General features: G+C 38.3%; 1 protein-coding gene across 1 annotated transcript in view; it reads left to right on the forward strand.

Annotated features, from left to right (window-relative positions):
* Window positions 1-21,776, forward strand: part of ELP4 (elongator acetyltransferase complex subunit 4) — a gene marked incomplete at its 5' end in the record, with an annotated part of 291,599 nt that overhangs the window by 60,933 nt on the left and 208,890 nt on the right. Inside the window, 2 exons of the mRNA XM_019519960.1 lie at window positions 11,826-11,942; window positions 19,190-19,329. Coding sequence (XP_019375505.1) covers window positions 11,826-11,942; window positions 19,190-19,329 — 257 coding nt within the window. The remainder of the gene's footprint in view (window positions 1-11,825; window positions 11,943-19,189; window positions 19,330-21,776) is intronic.

Here is a 21,776-nt window from a genome sequence, read left to right on the forward strand (position 1 = left end):
GGGGGGGGGGGGTAAGGGAGTGTGGGGGAGAGGATATAGAGACCTGTCACACACTCTCCCCATGGCGTGCAGCCCCTGCTACCTGGCAGCAGCAGCAACAGGCAGGGAGGTCAGGGCCTTATGCCTGGCGCAGGCACAGCTCCGGCCTGTGCTGTGCAGACGAAGGGATCAGAGCGTGCCCTATCTTCAGGGCTCCACACCACAGGCCTGGAGCTGTAGCACTCGCAGTGGGGGAAGCCCCATGCCGGAGCCTGCTGCCTACTCCACCCCCTGCTGTGCAGGTTATCACACTCTTCTGGGAGTGGAGAGAGCCTCACCCCCTGCTTCCCCGCAGAGTCCAGTGCAGGGCTTCCCTGTTACAAATTTGGAGCTGCATGTGGCACAGAGCCCCTGTGATAGAAGCAGCTGGACAGGTTGCTTGTGGGGTACACTCCTCGCCCCCAGTGCAGCGCTGGTTGTTTATCGCAAGGGCTCTGTGCTGCATGCCTGCAGCTCTGCACTCGCAGCAGGGAAGCACCACGCTAGACTCCATTGGGAGGCAGGGGTTGGGGCTCCCTCCACTCCCAAAAGAGTACAGGGACCCGCACAGCAGAGAGTGGGGGAAGCAGCAGGCTCCAGTGCAGGGCTTCCCCACTGTGAGTGTTGGAGCTGCAGGCATGCAGCATGGAACCCCAGCAACTGGGCAGGTTCCGTCCCCTCCTCCTTCGCAGGACTGGCTGGAGCCGAGTCTGCGCCGGGCATGAGCACACTGACTTCTCTGCCTACTGCTGCTGAAGGCAGCGGGGGCTGCACGCCATGGGGGCAGTGTCTGGAGGGTCCCTACACTCCCAACCCCACACACCCACACCCTACCCAGCTGAGCTCCGTGTTCCCACTGTCCCTCTGGGCGCAGGGTCCATGCTGCACTCCCACTTCCGCTCAGCTGCAACTCCTTCCCCCCCCAGCCCTGCCACTACCCTACCTGCTGCTCCGAGCAAACAGGTTCTGGCTGCGGCAGGAGCCCTGCCTGGAAGCTGCTGGCTGGGCAAAGCCCTTCCGCCCAAGAGGGTGAGAGCAAGGCCCAATAGGGTATGTTGGGGGCTTGTACACATGGGCACCTCGCTCCCACCCTCATGGGCAGAAAGACTGGGTGGGATGCAATTCATTGGTGGGTGCCACGGGCCAGATGAAAGTGCCTGGCAGGCCGGATCCAACCTGCAGGCCGTATTTTGCCCACCCCTGGCTTACTTGTTTGTTAGGCTGTCTTTTCTTTTGATGATTAGTTTTTGATTTGTAACACAAGACATTTCTTATGCAGACAATAGTGGGTCACTTACGTACTTGTTAGAATCTTCATTTCACATTCTTGCCAAATATACACCAAAAGAAAAAGTAAAAGAGACATTACAGAAACAGTAAAATGTTAAACTTTTGTCTTAAGCACAGTGATTTTAAAAATTAACTGAGTAACTTAACTTTTCAGAATCAGCCATTCAATTAATGCTATAGAATTCCTGATGTTCATTTACTTAAAAATATCTTTATGGGAAAGATTTTTTTAAAATCTGTTTAGATTAATACTAGTCATCCCACAGCAGTTTTACCAAATGGGTATTGCCTTAAATATAGATGATATCAATTAATCACTTCAGGATTGCTGATCTTTAAAGTTACTTCTTCTTTTCCTTTAAAGAAAAATAGAGTAATCAAGCATGGTTCGAAGATGGCCAACACCACACAAGCATAGGAACATTCTTTGGAATAGAAAGAAGTCAAACAAATTGCAAAAAGCAATAGTCAATGAGAAGAGCCCATATTCAGTGATCAACGCAGTGGAAAGCTGAGCTGCTGCATTATTCTGTTGAATTAGACTTTACATGAGTTGTGAGAACGAAGTAAATGCTACTGATCATATGCTGCCTTGAAGTGATAATTTATACTGTGTACAATATCATTTTTTTTATTTCCTTCATCGTCAAAATGTTGTTTTTTTTCCTGTGGCTGTGATCCTTCAAAGACTTAAATACCTTACGCTTTAAGCATGTTTGGAATCTCAGTGAAATTATTAGGGCTACTGACATGGTTAAAACACTAAGCATGTATGAAACTCTTTCAGGATTCAGACTGAGAACACCTTCAGTTTTTTTTCATCCAAACCCCAGCTTTTTCCTCCAGATCCCTGCATGTTACTACTCCTACTGTGTTATTCTCCTTTTTATTTTATTCATCCGGTGTTGTTGAGATTTTCGTGGCGTAATTCAGAGCATAATGAAAGAAAAAGAAAAAGAGATTATCTAATCTCCCTTATACATTTGTACGTAACATTTTAAAAGTTGTAGTGGCAGAAAATTTGGGAAGGAGGGGGCATATATGACTCCTTACCTTAACCAGTAGACTATGCATGTGTATATGCATATCATGGTTCTCAAAGTAAGAAAAAAAATTCTCTTTTAAATATTTTAATTCAGTAATCTTAATTTGAATACATGAAAGAGAGGACTTGCCCTTCTCTCCTGTGAGTCAGATCATCTTTTCTTATCATATATTCAGAGCTATGAATGTAAAGAGAAACACAAATAGTACTAAAAGTCTCACCTGGAAATGGAAATGAACAATTCCAGGATGGAGGTAGTGAAATCCATGGAAACAGATTTTATGTCTAGTTACTTGTATTTTTTGAAAACTAGGATTTCTCTTCAAAAGGTATTTACACGTTAAAATGGGATCTTCCCCCTTTATTATTTAAACTCAAAATTGTATATTTTATTTAAAAGTATTGACCAAAGTATTTTTCTGATGATATGATGTCCTTTAAATGATAAAGATACAATGCTTAAATTTGTTTAGATTTAAAAGTATTACCTATCTCTGTGAATTGACCCATGAGTCTGACTCCCTTTTAATTTCTTTCTTCTTCCAAACAGTCCTTAATCATACCTGTGGCAACAGCTTTGCAAAACACACTTAAAATATAAAGCTGTTTGAACAGCATATTTATTGACACATAAACAGATAATGTTTTAGATACTTAAGTAGTATTAATTATACAGTTATCAAAACCTGCAAGGATCAAAGGATTTTATTTAAGAGGGATTTCACATACAGCTTGGATTATGTTGCTAAATAATAGCACAGTAGTACTTCTGTAGCATTGTAAAATAGCTTAGAGAAGAGTATGATGCCTATAGTTGATGTAATGCATTGGTAATTAAGAGGGTGTGAGGTTAAGCTTCATTAACTGCTGTGGGATTGTATCATGGGTTTTATTATGCTCTAGAGAAAATAAGAAGTGAGAGAGGTCAAACTGTTAGAATCTGATTTTGCTTAGTGCATCTGCCAAAACAAAGCAAGCAAAGTAATGTAGCAGCAAACACAAAAAACCTGGATTACAAGTAGTATGGATTATACACATTTTTACTATAGTTTTGAATTTTTTGTTAGTAAAATGTTTAATCATAGTTGTGGTAGTACTTTCATGAAGTTTAGGGTGTAAGAAGCAAATTAAACTGTGCATTAATAGATGCTTAAAACGACTGAATTTTCTCCACTAAAAACAGGATATAAAAACAAATCAAAGCAAATTGCACTTATTAACTTTAGTAGTTACCTATCTTCTTGTATTTGCATGCTTCAAAGAACAAACTTGTATTTTAGGGTTCCTGCTGCTGCTACATTTTATTTTTAACCCATGCACTGCCACCTACTCTATTGCCTGCATCCAAGTACAGGCATACCTCGTTTTATTGCGCTTTGCTTTATTGCGCTTCACAGATATTGCGTTTTTTACAAACTGAAGGTATGTGGCAACCCTGCGTCAAGCAAGTCTATCGGCGCCATTTTTCCAACAAATGATGGTTAGCATTTTCTAGCAATAAAGTATTTTTTAATTAAGGTATGTACATTGTTTTTTTAGACATAATGCTATTGCACACTTAATAGACTACAGTATAGTGTAAACATAACTTTTATATGCACTGGGAAACCAAAAAATTCGTGTGACTTGCTTTATTGCGATATTCGCTTTATTGCGGTGGTCTGGAACCGAACCTGCAATATCTCCGAGGTGTGCCTGTATCAAGAACAAAGTAGCTGACAGCACTGTTACTCAGAAAAGATCTAGCACTCATGCTGGAGTTTTTTTCCTAGCTAGGAAGAATATAACAGTTGTCAGGAGACATGGCATACTTATACTACAAAAGTAAAAAGTCCCAGTGCCTTTCAAAGCTGTACTATAGAGGAACCAAAATATTTTAATTAAACAGTAAGCCTCACAAAAGTACTATTCAGTTACTGATATTAGTTACTATCCATTGTCTTAAGGGCATGCATGATTATTCCAAATTCTAAATTAACTTTCCTGGGGCAACTTAAAGCCTAAATTATCTGCATTATCATTTTATATGGACTATCATATAAGACAGTCCATATAAGAAGATGTATTTGTCTCCCTAAAATTGGCAGAAATAATTTAGATGTTGACCCTTAAGCAGCAGAGTTGTAATTAATTTGAACCCAAATGATGCCATTGGGCTCCCTTGTGTCTAAAAACAACTAAAATTAAGGTTTTTTTCTCCAATTTCCTTAATGGTCAGTGCATTTTATTAATCCTATTCTAGGATTGTGCTTTGCAGCATATGAACATAAACTATAATTAAAATCTTTAAACGTGGTCAGCTGAATCAATTTTGATGAGCACTGAAAAACAGTTATGACATACATAATAGCAGATTTCAGAATTACAAATGCTGCTTCTACAGGGAAAAGCATGATTTGCAAAATATGTTTTTAATAAAAATACAGGGTTTTTTTTCAATAGTATGATTAAATTACTTCCAAATTGTACTGAATCTTTTGGGAATAGGAGGAGGCTTATGATAAAGTTTTGGTTAAGCCCTTCCTCCATTATTATTTTCCCTTTTTTGGTACATATTTGTTTAGCTTAAGCGGTGCTCTCAGATGCCTCTATTTTCCTTTGTAAGTAGACTGAACTACTTAACAGGTACTTCAGAACTCATCATAACTGGCTAAGCTGTGAATTGTGCCTATAGATATTACCACAATCAATCTAATCTAGATAGAATGCTCTAGACCAGGCACCCACCTGGCAGCCTGTGGGTGGTATCCCACCCTTAGGAGAGTAATCTTTGGCCCCCAGGCACTGCTCATTACTACTGCCACTGTAGTTTCTCAATTACCTCTCCCTCATCTGGCTGCCACTTCTGCCCTGTTTCAGCCAGGGCTGTAGGAATCAGTTGTGCAGGGCCTTGGTTTATCTGAGGATTAGGATAGGTGGGTTCCTCACCCTGGGTATTAGGTAGTAAGTAGGTTCCCCACCCTGCCTGGTCCCCCATATGTTTTCCACCAGCCTGGAAGCAGGTGTAGGGAAGGATATCCATCAATTTCACAGAACTTTTTGAAGGAATTACTTCATGTTGCTTCTTTAAGGTAACCAGGAAAAGGGAAAAAAGCATTTTCTTCTAGGTACTAGTTGATATCTACCAAATAATTGAAAATAGTAAAGCTGTGACTTCAAACTTTTATCTTCAAGGAAAATAAAGAAAACAGTAGTTCCATAAGGTTCAGAATCATTAAATTAAGGAAACAATGGTTTCCTCTTGAGGAATTAGCTCTGGAATTGCCATGTGGATGGGAAATTACTTGATTTCATATGGTTATAATGCCACCACATTTTGATTGGTTCTTGGATTAGCATTCACCAAGGTTGTATTCACATAATGTTTGTCAATAACGTCAATTTCAACATGGAGTTGGAGTTTATTTTTTCCCTGAATAGCTAACAAGCTACAGCATCTCAAAATGTATCTGAGCAGCAACCCATATAAGCATTGAGGAGCCGCAGTCATTAGGATTTATTGTAAATTACCCACAGCACATTTTTTTTCCTAGTGGCAACTAAACCAATGGTTCTCAACCTATGGGTTGCAACCCAAAAATGGGTCACAAACATAGAATCATAGAATCAATGAGTCGGAAGGGACCTAGACAGATCATCAAGTCCGACCCCCTGCCATGGGCAGGAAGGAGCATTGGGGCTGGGAGGGGTCATAAGACCCCAGCCAGGTGCCTATCCAGTCTCCTCTTGAAGATTTCCAGGGAAGGTGAGATCACCATGTATAAAAGGGTCATGAACAAACTTGAAAAATGGATCAACAAACTTGAAAAATGGATTATCTGTTAAAGGAGAAAAATGTGGAAAACCATGGCTTTTCCCTTGTAGGCTAGCAGAGTTCCAGCCTGCAAGGGGCTGCTTGGGGCCACCCAAATCCCACACACACTGGGGAGCTGAGACCTGGGGGCAGAGGGCAGTGGGTCAGGAGTGAGGGTCGCTGGGTTGGGACTGGCCATTGATTTTTACAAATGGGTCCTGGTACAAAAAAGATGGAGAACCACTGAACTAGACTATGCAAGAAACTTGTTAGGAAATTTTAGAGCTTCTCATGCAAAGAAATGATCTAGGATATTGTGAATTTGAATCAGTCTTTTGCTGCAGTTGGAACCAAGGTTTGTATAAGGAACCTAGTAATTACAGATAGCTTTAAGTATTGATGTTAAGTGATGATAAGGCAAATTCTTTCAACATGACTTAGGTTTTCATGTTGTGTAAACTAAGAAAGGATTAACGAAGTGTACATAGACTCAGCTAATAAGTAGGGGGCCTGTGCATATTGGCCTGTATAATGACTGGGAGTTTTCTTGAGCAAGTCATGCCAAAGGGATCAGTACACAGTTTCCTGGTAAAAACGATAAATATTCTGTCAGAAGCAGTAGAAAGACAACAGGTTGGTAGAAGACTGAGGACTGTATAAATGCATCTTTCCCACTTTTCCTCTAGTAGCCCAAGCCCTGATCAATTTCAGGAGAAAGACCATTCTAGGATTCTAGTAGTCTCTTATTACTGGAGACAAATATGGCTCTTGACACAGTTAAGGAAACTACTTGTTGATTATGTCCAACTGTAAGTATATCCATACATTTACTGTTTTGGGCCTATCTACATCATGGGTTTGAAATAGCTTCTTTACCCATAGTGAAGGTATTCACTCTTTCTGGAGTAGGTCAGGAATTTTTTCTAAGCCTTACACCTGAGAAGAAAGTATGGTGTTAGCTCCTACTTCTTTGTTATTATTTTTGAGCACCTTTAATCCTTCTTAAGCTCTTTCTATCTCTTACTAGTGTAGGGTGAAATATTCTCTCTAAATCAGGGGTGGGCAAAATGTCAGATCTGGCCAGTGGCTGGACTCCATTTCCCAGAAGCCCCTGCCTACATAGCTGGAGCCAGTTTCCATGGAGACCCCAGCAGCAGCTACCCTGTGATAGTGAGGCTGGAGACTGGGTCCAGCAGTTCTGGCAGGGCACGGAGCTGCTCCAGAGCCCAGCTGGGATCTTGTGGTGGTGATAGCGTGGTCTGGAGCCAGGGCAGAGGTGCGATCTGCAGCCTACGTGCTCCAGGCAGGGACGTGCAGGCAGCAGATCACAGCTTTGCCCCGGTTGCTTGTAGCGGCAACAGCATGGTCTGGAACCACAACAGAGCCCTGATCCGGAGCCTGCAGGCTGCAGATCACAGCTCTACCCTGGCTCTGGACCATGCTATCACTGTCGCAAGATCCCAGCCAGGCTCCAGAGCACTCCCCATAAAAAGGCTCTGCACCCTGGTAGCAGGGAGGGGCGGGGGCATTGAGGGGCCTATAGCCACCCCACAATTCCCCATAGCCCTCTATAGCCAACCCTCCCAGTGGCACTGCTGCTGGTGCCCGCCCTGCACAGGCAGCGGTAGCTGAGCTCACACTGCTCCTGCCCACAGCACAGTCCCCTCCTCAGCCCCACGCCAGGAAGAGGCTGGTGCTGCTGCTGCTCGCTGGTGCTGCTGGGGCTTATCTCCACGGAAACCCTGGCCCCACACTATTGTGGCTGCTGCTGAGGTCTCCATGGAAACCAGCCCCAGCCACGTGGGCAGGGGCTGCTGGGAAATAGAGTCCACTGCCAGCTGAATCTGGCCCATGAGCTGGACTTTGCCTGCTCCCATTCTAAATGAAAGCATGCAAAATGGCCTTCACAGAGCCTTATGCTTCACCTAAGTCATATTCCTCACAAGACATATAAAGATAAACATTCCCATCTTTAAAGTAAAGGATTTATCAATTTGTTAATTTTTGAAGACTGAGAAGCATGACTAAAAGGGAGAAAACATTTTAAGAGGTTTTTTTTATGGGGCGTGCCATCTTTCTAACTATATAAAAGATGAATGATATGATATGGCACCTCTTCTCTTGAAATTTTATCATTACAAATGATATATTGACTGCCTATTCATATTACAGTGTTAGCTGGTCGAAATAGATGTGTCCTTGACTGTATTAGAGGTAAGATCAAACAGTGTCAACAATGGGAATTTGGTGAAGGCTTAGATAGGATTTATACTAAAAATTATCTGTCCCAGATCATCAGTGTCACAAACAAGTGCCACAAAAGCCTGTGAATCACTTTTAAAAATGTTTGTTTGCTTTTAACATGTGTTTACTATGTAACAACATTCCAAGTTCATGATGTCACCAGTAAGTCTTAGCTGGAAAAGATGTAGCTTTCTTCTGATGTAACGAGGGCAACTTGAGTGGATGGTAATCATCAGTATGTTGAATATTCCAAAAAATATTTCCAGGGGAGTATCTCTTTAATTATTTAGAAAATATTTTCTATTTAAACTTAGAAATAAATCCAAAAAATCTGTGGCTACATACATATGTAACATGCTGGTATCATTGTAGAATGCATTCTGTTAACTTACAGTTAACTGTTAGTTACACTTGCCTCAGAATGTTGATAAGAACTTAATGTTTTCAGTTTCTCCCATGTGTGACAAACTTTCATTCTTGTGTTCAAAGTTTGTATGTTTATTCTCTGCCAGAAGTGATTAAACTTTTGAAAAAGCTTTTTTTCTACATTTACCAAAACATAACATGGCTGTTTTAATACAACGTGGAAATGCTTTTAATATTAACTTATATTCATTTTATTTTTATTCATGTGAAGTTATATTTCTAAGACTTAAACCGAGAGATTTCAAAGAGGAATCCACAGTGTCAAAAACATTCTGATCTGTTGTCTTTCTGTAGCCGAAAAACAAGTGAAAAGTAACAGCTGGCATTTTCCTAGGGATGCCTTGAGCCAAAAAAAGGTTGAAAACTAGAGCTAGCAGGATTTCCATGTAAGAGCCAATAAACACAAAAATACACTTTAAAGTGGCCAATTCCACTCTCTTACCCACCACTGTTGTCAATAATAGATCTTTCTGTGACGTCCGTGAGAGCAGTCAAGCCCCAAATGTGTTTGAGAATGCTTAAATAAAACATTGCTTAGAGAAGCATTTTTCTCAAAAAAAATATATTCCATAGTTTAAAGTATACCCCTTTATAATCACATGTATAGTACTTTATACAAAATCTGTTAAACCTGTATCAGATTATTTTGATTTTGATCATTAAGTTAGTGAAAATATGAAAAAAATGCATTGTCAGTACAATGCTCTGCACTGTAGATAAAATTACAATTTTTGAGAAAATAACATATGCTCATATAAACAAAGCTGTCTGCAGATGAGGGGCTAAAGTTGAGGTTTCACTTTCAACCTTAAGTTTTACATTTCTTGATCATAATATTGAACATTTTAATTAATAATCTTAAAGTTACATTGATAGAGATTTTTACCTTTAATCTCTTCTTCCTCAGGAAGCTTTTGGGAGTTGCACAAGATCTTTGGGTACAGGTTTTAGTCACTGAAGTGCCAACTTAAGTAAGAATAAAGGGTGTAGATGTGATTATATTAATTAGGTAGAAACTCATTTGAGTGGGTAGGGAGGAGCAATTTAAACTTGTCTTTAATCTCATTCTTTGGGGTTTTTTAATTAAAAAATGTTGATTAACTTTTAAAATGCTGATTTAATTCAAATTTTAAAATGCTGATTAAATCTGGTCCAAATGAATTTATCAAATATTTGGGCAAAAAATATAGTGCATCTGTTTGCAGATTTTTTTCAGTTAAGTTGTAACAAGAGAAAACAAACTGTTCGTTCCCTTGATTTTTCTGAGATTAAATGTATGTCTTTCTAGACTGCTGATGTATAAAACAATGTGAATTGTTTTAATTATTCAGTTTTCCTAAAAATATTAACAGGTTTCTCATTGTTTGTGGAATTTTATATCTAAAAGTGCACATCATACTACTACAAAAATTACTGTGAAATTGAAACTGCTTTCATTTTTAGTTATGTCATAGATTTTAGTTTTGTATTGTGAATGAAAATAAAGAGGACAAAAATTGCACTTGTATAAATGTCTCTCAGTAGAACAGAAGTGTTTAACTTTTTGCTGATCTCTACATTGCCTGTATATCAGTATGTGAAGTATGTGCTTGGTAGGACGATAAATTGGTCAATTAATATACCAGATATTTTTAATTCAATTTTAACTATAATATTATAATAATGCCTAGTTCTTAGAATTGTTCTCTACCTTTTTTAAAAAGAAGTACTTACTCTAATTCTAACCAGTTAACTTCTCACCATAAGGCTAAATTAGGCTGCCCCTTATTTCTGTGGGTTAGGTTATGTCGTCTAGGTGTTCCATCCAATCAGAACAGGTTTCCTCATCCTAACACCCAAGACAGTGCAAAAACATTGCTCCCGTCTCTTTGAACTAAGTTCTTTGTTCACTTCTCAACATCACTATCTAGTGCTTCCCCTATTAAATGCTTTTGCTTTAATTGTATTAAAATGTAAATCTATGACATTTTAAAGGTATTTAAAAATAGGTCAAAATTTAAAGTTTAATAGGAGAAGCTGTGATGGGAGCTGTGATGTTCTCCTGAGCTGTGATGCCCTCCAGTTTGCACAGGTGGGCAGCAGAGAGAGAGAGTGGGACTTTGGGAAGTGTACTCAATGTCAGCTTGGTACAGTAGAGAGAGAGCAGGTTGCATGGGAATAAGCTGTATACCATCAGAACTAGAGATGGCCTAACTTAGCTTTATGGTGAGAAATAAACTGGTTAGAATTAGAGTAAGTACCCTAGACCAATGGTTATCAACCTTCTTAGACACAAGATATCCTTTGGAAAATGCCACCTTTCAGTTTTCACTTGCTATTTGATTACATGAATATAATAGAGCAATTATTCTGCTGCAAATAACTCAGAATGACCACAACAGGTCAGAAAGGGTTTTTTTACCCTATGAATCCATTTGAAATCTCTAGGCTTATACTGTGAATGACATGGACTTGTTTGCACACCAAACAGTGCTAATATTATGCCATACTCCATAGCACAACTTAAAGGTTCGGTTGAGAATTACTGCTCTGTACCCATAGCAAAGTTAGTGTTGCAACCTCATTGAGCCTTTAACTGCATCTATGACTAACACCACACCTCTGAAACAGAAAGGCTTGTATTAGCAAGTTTAATAAATCTAAAGTTTATATTTACATCTTCCTTCTTGAATAGGTTTTGTTTCTTCTTTGAATTGAGCATCAATAATCTGCGGCCTTAAACGGTGTGTTCTTTGCCTTTTGTGGTGTAGGAAAGGAAGGTGCAGGCCATTTGTTGTAACTCCTATTTTTTATCCCGATGTACAAGTCTAGTACAATACCTTTTTGTCATAATAAGTAGCCAGAATTTTATAGTTCAAAGTGATTTGTACTAATAATTTTGTTTTAAACAAATATTTTACAGCTATACCTTTTTATTAAAATAATTCTACTAGTTACTTTGAAAAAATATATTCTTAACCAGCTTGGCTACTTTAACTACAATGATATTGTTGTACTCTGTATATTTAGGAGCTTCCAGCACCTCTGCTTGATGAAGTGAATGAAGAAGAAACAGTTTTTAAATCTAAAGAATCTCAGGACTACATGAAAATTGCCTGGCGTTACCAGAATTTACCAAAAATGGAGGTAAATAAATAGTATTTTATTATGATTTTCCTATAATGTTAGATAAAGGTTAAAATTCACTTGTTCTATAAATATATATCACTAGAAACCAAACCACAGAATTGCTAAGAGACTGTGGTACTATCATGTGTTTCTTGATTATCAAGGATACAGAGAGATGAGAATCGAAGTCAAACATTTTTTGCATGAAGTCCCATCATGTTTAACAATAATTTGTAAAGAAAATCAAGTTAAAATATTAAAGCACCAAGGGCCTTTTGATTTAATTCAAGAATATCACAGTGTTTTTTTCTTAATCTAGGTAAATTTGTCTCTTACTTATATTAAGTATTTGTCTAGGCTTAGGTATACATTGATGATTTATATAGGTTTAATGAACAGCACTTATTAGATCCCTCCAGTGAAAGTACTGTATTAAAGCAAGCTGTTGACTTGCTTATCCATGTGCGTAATAAGTAAAGTAAGCACTTGAGATCATATCAGCTTCAGTGTCGCTAGAAACTAATCATTGTGAAGGCAGTATGTAAGAAACAAGCCCACTGGTTACTTCTTCAGAGTTAACAGCTGTTAGTATTTTGTGAGTTATGTTTTTCCTTAGGCTGGTTACTTCCTTGTTTAGTCTAATAATGCAGTCAGAGCTTAATAGCATCCTGTACTACACCCAACAGCCAACTTGTTTTGTCCATGCAGTTAGGCTTAAGTATTTTATACATGCTGATTTAGATGTAGCCATGACTGCCTAGTAAGTTCAGTCATATTCTTAAAAATATAATTGGAATGTGACAAAATGATCTTACAAGGCTTGGCATGTTTGGTTTTCTGTGAAATTGCACAGACATGGCTATAAATTTGTGTCAGAGAATACTTATATATGGTGACATGCCAAATCAAACAGCCTCCAGGGTGAGCTCATAAATCTCATCAATTTTATTAATATGGAACTAGCTGTGCCATTCTAAACCATCACAAAATATAGTTTTATTTTATTTGGTAAGTAAAACTAATTTTATTTATACTTTGATGTAAAACCAATTCATTACCATTACTTTAACATAAGAAGTCTTAGAGTTATATCAACTATAACTTGAAATGGGCATATGTCCCTCCTATATTATTCTGTCTAGTAAAATGATATTTAAGTAGAGCAGAATAATACACTTGTCCTTGCTTACAGCAAACTGAACTTGGATATTGAAAGTTGTAGAGCTTATAGACTAATGACAGTTTAGTGTAGACCAACTGTCCAAAATTACAAGGCATGATTCCTTCATTAACATCATTGTTTTCTTAATCATTTGGTGATAATTCCCTAAGATGTATGTACTATAATTTTCTGAAATATAGCATTTCTTTAAATACTTAATGAAAAAATAAAAATACAGTTTAAAAAATGCTAGCAAATTAATATTTTTATTACATCAGAGAACAGAAATATTTGATGGTCGGTTGAATGAATTTTTATGTAATTATGCTATTTTTCAGTAATTGGCTAGTTGGAAGCATTAACTGATGTAGTATGTCAGCCTCTAGGATGGTTCTAATATATCTGGTAATAGCTTTTAATTAAGTGCTTCAACTTTGATTGATGTGTGTTGACTGGTTAAAAATTTCTATCAAAAGAAACTTAAATAAAACTAAAAAACCCCCCCAAAATTTACGTTCTAACCAGGTCTAATTTTTAAACTGATTGTATTTTAAATTTTAATCTATAAATATTTGCAAAATTAGAGTAGCTTAGGTTACAAAGGTTAGAAAGCATAAGCTATCCTTTTAAGAGCTCCAAACATGTCAGTGGAATTTTTTGTCCATTCAACATGTTTTTTACGTGAAACACAAATGCTGTGTAAAGGTTGTCTTTTTCGTACTTTTGTTAGCTAATTTATATTTACTTTTCAGTGACCAAAGAGATTTTTGGTAATAGAAATGGCATTTATTCACTTCCCTTCCTGAAAACTTTACATACATGCTTAGCCAGCTAATAACTATTTCAAGTTATATACCATTCTAAATTAATAATCATGTCTTGAATAGGACACACTGAATGAATAAAAATCAGCATACAAATACTCAGCACATCATAAATATACTGTAGATTTATACATAGTTGGCTGCTTGCATACTGATCATGGTAAGTTTAGGTGGTACAGCTGCCTGTAGTAAGAGTATAAAATAATTTATACTTCTGACTAAAAATGCTAGGTACAGCCTAGCTTGCAATGTGAAAAGGTATAATGTTGGGGGGGGGTTTCTCTCCCTCCCTCTCCCCCTCTCTGTCTTCACCCTCCCCCCTCACTCCACCCCGCCTTTTTTTTTGAATGAACTGCTTGTGTTCTTGGGGCAATATATAAACTGTCACAGCATGAAATCAATTTTCTGCCTTGATTCATCCTAAATCTGAGATTTCTAGCACATTAGTATTGCAATTAGAAACATTAACAGCAGACGGTAGCATAAAAGCACACTCTGCTCACTGACAATTTAGTGTATTTCTCCTTGTGCAGACTAGCTCATAGGAATCCAAGGAAGAACAAGCTTGAACCTACAATCTAGTAATAAACTTATCAACTCAAACTTAAGAGGGATGAAAAGTCTGTTTTGCACTCTCCATGGCCATTCTGCGAAGACAGATTATTCATGCTTACTTGATTCAGGTAGGCTTTTTGCAAGCTTCCCTACTAAGCCTGGGAATGTGGTACATTGAGGCCTATTCATAGGCTTCTGACATAGACGGAGCTTTTATTGCATGGTGTTTTATTATAGCCAAATCCGAGTCTCCACCCAGTTTGTAGGCACTGTGTTCATTCTTTTGAATCAAGAGAGGTTATCACCTACCTTAATCCATGCAGCAGGGTGGATTAAGGACACCAATGTTCCCCAGGATTCTCAAAGAGGATCCTGGAAACTTCTTGTTTCTTCTTTTTTGCTGTCTTTACTAAATTCTGTTGGGCCTCAGTGAGGATTTGCATCCAAAATAGGCAACCTGGAGCTTTTCTCAATGAAGACATCAGATCAAAGTTCAGTTAGTCAAGGCCTTTCTAAAACATTAAGGGGGCTTGAGAGTACACAATAAAAAGATGAGCTCTGGCAGAGATTGCAGTAAAAACATTCTGATCTGTAATCCGGATAAAGGATAGATTATAGGCCAAAGAACAGCCCCTGTTTAAATTGCTTTCAGAATCCTTATACTAAATAACTTTATACTTTGCATTTTTAAGATGTGATAGTTTTTGATCAGTCTTTTATTTTAAAATTTAAAATACATTTGCTAGAGGGGCTTTAATTTTAGAGGGCTTAACATTTTCTTATAAGTGTGCTAAATACTTTTAGAACTCATTTATTATTTATGGCAAGGATTTTTTTCTTAAAACAAAGTTTTATTCTTTTTCTATCCTTTATAGCAATTATATTTTTAATTCTCAGATTGCTAACTAAGCTTAGTATTTGTGTATCTGTTAATACCAAAGTATTACATGGAGATTACTCAAATGGCTAGTTCTAGTTCATTTAGACCTTTTTAGCACATTTGTACAATCTAAAGCACTAAACAAAACTTATGAAAATATCTGGCATAGCTGTCTGCAGACAGATAACTAAAATGACACTATATTCAATAGGGTTGTATCAACAGTTATATGTTTTAATATAACAAGACTGCATGTTGCTTTTTTAAAAAATCTTTTCAGAACTTTAGAAGCCTTTTTTTCAAAACACTTTTCTGGTTCATACAAAAATTAACAATTATTAACAAATCTGTGATTACAGTACTAAATGTTGCCCTCAAATACACCTGGATGGTCTCCATTGTTTTCAGTGAGGGCAGAAGTGTAAGCCTAGTTTTCCCTATAGAATTATCACTATTTGATGACAATGCACAAATTAGAAAGAACGTAACTCAACTTCCAAATGCTTGGTTGAATTTTTACTGTTGTCCCCTAAAGAACAAATCTCTTTTTAGTGTATTTATAAAATGAAGAAAATTGTTATAGAATCCACTGGGGAAAAAATATAACACCCCAAAGAGGCTATTTCGGGTCTTTTTCAGGTACAGCCACAAAGCAGGAGCAAGCAAAATGCTGTCTAATTTTATCTGAGAACACAGCTTCTCGTTGTGGACTTCGAGGTGGGAAAAAGAGTTGCTTTTGGTGTTGGGTATTTTTGTTTTTATATTGGGGGAGGTTGGTTTTCACTTTTTGCAGCTGAATCTTTAATCCTTTAGAGTAGACAGTGTCATGACTTCAAAATGAAGTCATTATTCTCTATAGTGACCACTGAACATACTTAAAAACTTTTTAGCCACCACCCTGTGACCTACATCTCTGAATTTTCACACTTAGAAGTTAGTCACCTCTGAGCTGACTAGAAATAATCAGACACTTTCACTCTCACAGTATTAATCAATGAGTGTGAAAGTACATGTTGTAAGGGAGAGAAATGACTGCAAGTTTTTTTTGAAGCACAGAGACATGATGCCAGACTACTGACCGTTTCTGTGAAGCCTGGGTCCCTGGACAGAGGTAACATTCAAAGCACCCTGCAAATCCCTGTTGTACCCCCTGGGTGAAGACACACCGCTGCATACTGTTACAATAATCTTGAACGGCTGTAGTGGAGGTGTGTGGCACAGAGCTGCACATCTGTCAATGGCCCAAAGTGCTCTGAAATTTAAGTACTGAAAATTCCACTCCAATGTGGAGTGCTACAAATATACATCTATTCATGGCCTGAGTTGGCTAAGTGGGGAAGCTATTGCTAGAGGAAGCTGATAGATGTTTGACTTAAATCCTGGGCAGAGAAGACTCCAGACCCTTTGCTGGTGCCAGTATTAGCATGGGCTTATAATGGAATCAGATACTTGTAATAGAAGGAACCTCCAACATGAAGGGAGAAGAAGCCCCGAGTGTTTGTAGCAGAGCTCTCATCTAATAGGTGGGTCACTGGACACAGGGCTAGTATGCCTTTGTTTTGGAGCAGTTGGCTTATAAATCATCCCCCAAATAGAAAGTGTTTTGTTTGCACGGAGCAAGAAAATAAATATAGATTTTTAGTGATGATGCTTCTGTTATGATTGGAACAAGAAAAGTACATTTTTAATTGGTAGGTTGGCTGTAAAAACAAGTAGTTCAGGGGTTGGCAAGATTTTTGGACAGAGTGCCAAAAACACCTACAACCTCCGCTTGTAAAATGTTGGCACCAGGGCTAGGAACAGCTAAGACAGCTATATTGTGGTTGAACCCAAGCTAGTTTGTTTAGAGTTAGCTGAAGTATCACTGACAGCACTGAATTCTGCCATGTAGGAAGCATCACTGAATGGTTTTCCCAATGTTTCTTTGAGCATTATATATTTTTGGTCTCTATATTAATATGGGTTGATCCTGGTGAGCAGCCTGACTACATTTGTATATTAGTTCTTTGGACTGTTTCAGATTCTCATCTTCTTAGCTGTCATCTTTCAGCAATCATTTTCTAAGTTCTGTCTTTCATAAGTACAAAGCGCCATTAGTATTGTGCCTTGGTACCAGCCAAACGCTTCCTGAATGCAGAGTGGGGTGAAGTAAAGAGATGGTTTAAAGCAACCTTTGCACTTTAACCCTTCCTGAACTGTACCATTTATCTGTTCAGGATGTGGATAATTGCTCCTTGTATTAATACAAAATATCATAGCTCAGGTAGACTTTCTTTTGTAGCTGTAAACAAACCTAACCAGCATCTGTTCAAATCTAGCTGCCTTATTATTGAGGTTAGAGTATTTCTGCTTATCTTGTGTATTATGTAATGGAATGGTGACATCTCCAAGCATATGCCTACAAGCAAAAAATTCACTTGTATGAAGACTCAAAACATTGTCTCACAGCAGTTAGGTCAGTTGGTAAGAAAGAGTCTTAGTTTCATAGTTTCTAGGGTCGGAAGGGACCTGAAACAGATCAAGGCTGACCCCCTGCCCTGGGCAGGAACGAGTGCTGGGATCATAATACTCCAGCTAGATATCTCTCCAACCTCTTGAAGATCCCCAAGGTAGGGGAGAGCACCACCTCCCTTGGAAGCCTATTCCAGAGCCTGGCAGCCCTAGCCATAAAGTATGTCTCCTGATATCAAGCCGGAACCTGCTGTCAATCAATTTTTGATTGGCAACACAGTGCTGTTTGCTAGCATTCTGGATGTGTTGTGCCACAACTTTTAAGCTTTAAGTTTAATTTTTCTCTAGTCTTCTTATATTCCTTTCAAGAACAAGCCTACTTATTAGGCTAATAAATGGAACTAATATAAGGTGTCCCATATCTGAGCTAAGTGATTTCTTTCCCAACAAGAAATTAATTCTGCCATTGAAGCTTCCTGACCATTGAAACCAACATTATTTTTTTGATGGGGAAGTGCAACAGAAACAAAACAAAGTAAAGCATAGTATAAAGGGAAATATTTTATAATTACATATTATTTCTGTTTTAAATGCAAAATAGAGCTATTGTGTATTTGCACACTCCTTTTTTAGAACAATTTAGTTTTTATTTTTTGTGTGTAAGTAGTATACTCTATATTAGCATTCTGGATTGTACATTGTGCTGGATTTCTATCAATATTCAATGTTTGGACCTCCTTTCTGTGTCCTTCACTTAAAGCATATAAAGAGTGTTGTTATCACACTTTAGCATGTTGGTTTTATTATTACTTTTACTCTGTTCTGTCAGTTATGTCAGAAGCATAGTTACTTACCATATATAATTGTTGTAATATCCAGCATCAAGCTACTGAAGATTCAAGAAATTTTAGCATTTTCTTTAGAATTTATAGTTTTACATAGAGTTTAATTTTCCTTAACTCAAAGTTGGAAGCTTTTAAGGTGGTTTATTTACACATTGTATGTAAATGTAGCAAGTGTCAAAAGGTGGTAGGCAAATGTTTGTGGACTTCTGCATATACATAGTACAGGTATTGAAAAGCCTGATATATACAGACCTTGGCATGTACCTGTGCCACCTCCCATGCTTCCTCCAACTTATACATACATCAGGATATTATGTGCCAGTTTAGGGCTTGTATAGGAGTACATATTTTTGGATTCCTGATGCATATATTCGGTGGAACAACTCTAAATTCACTCTTGACAAACTCCCCATTATCAATCTTCAGCCAGTCTGAAGTAATGCTTAAATAAAAAATCAAAGATCTCTCTTACTAGTATTGCTAATGAATTATGTTTTGAGATAAATTATCATTTAATTAGGTGTTATCATTACTGAATGTCTTTGCAGGCTAGCCCAGCAGCTTCTTCAAGGTTTGGTCATTATTATGATGTATCGAAAACATTGTCTCCAGAACTGCTTCAGTCTACAAAATGTCATCGTTTTTTTCTTCCTGAAGAAATATCTTTACACCCTAACATTAACATTGGGTAAGTTAAGTCCTGTTTTTTTCTATATAATCAGTTTTTATATTAAATTTAAGGGATGATTTTTAAAGGTGTTGCTAGATAATTTAGGATTGTGCATCCCTTTGTTTTATAATGAAACTTGTACTTCTGCGTTTCATTAGTTACTCTTGAATAATCTTCCCCATTTTTTTACCCTAAATGTACCAAGGAGGTACATAAAATAAAACATGCATAAGAATGCTTTCAGCCGTGATATTTCTATATTTCTGAGAGAGCAAGGTAAACTACTGTTTGGATTTGAAAAGGAATTCTTAATCAGTTTGCCACACTGGTCATTTGTTATAGTTTGTATCTGTTGCAAATAAAATCAGACCAACAGAATACCAGAGACATCAGTAAGGTGTTGTACTACAGCTGTACTTGCTACTAGCTATTTTGCCAGTGTCTCAAGGTACTCCTCCAAATAAAGACCATTATAGTCTTCTTGGATCTTTCTACTGCTCTAACCTCTAGGTTTTACAAACTTCTAGGAATAGAACTAAATCCCAAGAACTATTTCAGTGCGTTTTTAAAACTATAGTTTAATACAATACAAAGTATAGTTGATAAAAGAAATCCAGTGCTTCATTGTTAAGTGCTTTTTAAAAAATGTAAACAAGGGAAAAACTACAGTCTTTGTGGATACCAGTGACAGTATTATGTGATCAAAGAGCAGTGGTTTCTATTTATTAAGGCCTTCACATTCTAGCTGGATTGTAAACAAAGCAATCTGTATATTAGAGCAAGGCAAAATTATGAGCTCTATTTCTGTAGTAAATTTTTTAAGCCTGCCCATGTATAATCATAGAATCATAAAAAATTAGGGTTGGAAGGAACATTAAGGGGTCATCTAGTCCAGCCCGCTGCTCAAAGCAGGATTATCCCCAACTAGATCATCCTAGCCAAGGCTTTGTTTAGCCTGGTCTTAAAAACCTCTCTGGGCAATCTGTTCCAGTGTTTTGCTATCCCCCTAGTGAAAAAGTTCTTCCTAATATCTAACCTAAACTTCCCTTACTACAACTTGAGACCAGTGTTCCTTGTTCTGTCATATGCCACCACTGAGAACAGTCTAGCTCCATCTTGTTTGGAACCCCCCTTCAGGTAGCTGAAGGCTGCTATTAAATCCCCTTTCAGTCTTCTCTTCTGCAGACTAAATAAGCCCAGTTCCCTCAGCCTCCTAGCCCCCTAACCATTTTTGTTACCTGCTGCTGGACTCTCTCCAATTTGTCCATGTCCTTTCTGTAAGGGGGGCCCAAAACTGAACACAGTACTCCAGATGTGGCCTTGCCAGTGCTGAATAGGGGGAATAATCACTTCCCTTGCATTACTGGCAACACACCTACCAATGCAGTCCAGTATGCTCTTAGCCTTCTTGGCAACAAGGGCACAATGTTGACTCATATTCAGCTTAGTGTCCACTATAACCCCCAGGTCCTTTTCTGCAGAGCTGCTGCTCAGCCAATCAACCCCCAGCCTGCACTGGTGCATGGGATTGTTCTGTTCTGAGTGCAGGACTTTGCACTTGTCCTTATTGAACCTCATGAGATTCCTTTTGGCCCAATCCTTCAATTTGTCTAGGTCTCTCTGAATCCTGGTCCTACTCTGCAGCATATCTACTACTCCCTCCATATTGGTGTAATCTGCAGACTTGCTGAGGGTGCACTCTATGTCATCTTCCAGGTTGTTGATGAAAATATTGAACAGAACTGGCCGCAGGACCAACCCCTGGGGCTTTCCACTTGATACCAGCTGCCAACTAGAAATCAAGCCAATGATTACTACCCTCTGAGCCCAATGCTCCAACCAGTTTTCTGTCCACCTTATGGTTCATTCATCCAGTCCATACTTCCTTAGCTTGCCTGCAAGGATGTTGTGGGAGACCTTATCAAAAGACTTGCTAAAATCAAGGTATACCACATTCACTGGTATCCCTGAATCCACAAAACCAGTCATATCATCATAGAAGGCAATCAGGTTGGTCAGACATGAAGTGCCCTTGGTGAATCTATGCTGACTGTTCCTAATCACCTTCTTCTCCTTCAAGTGCTTAGAAATGGATTCCTTCAGAATGCCCCATGTTTTTTTTCCAGGGACTGAGGTGAGGCTGACTGATCTGTAGTTCCCAGGGTCCTCCTTTATCCCTTTCTTAAATATGAGCTCTGTATTTGCCCTTTTCTAACCATCCGGAACCTCTCCCAATCACCATGAGTTTGCAATAATAATATTCCTCTTCAGTAGTAGGGATGCTAATGGATGTACCCAAGGAGTGAGGTGTATGGCACAAGCTAGACTTTGGGCAATAGTTAAAAGGAAAGTGCATTAATATTGCCACCCAACAAATGACCTGCCATTAGTCTTTGCTCTAAGGTTGGGTCACTGAGATGAGTCATTCCTTGGCACTGCATTTTGGATTGCCTGCCATTAAATCA

Source organism: Gavialis gangeticus, unplaced genomic scaffold (genome assembly GCF_001723915.1).
Source record: "Gavialis gangeticus isolate Ggan-Ray unplaced genomic scaffold, GavGan_comp1, whole genome shotgun sequence".
NCBI classification, from domain to species: domain Eukaryota; kingdom Metazoa; phylum Chordata; order Crocodylia; family Gavialidae; genus Gavialis; species Gavialis gangeticus.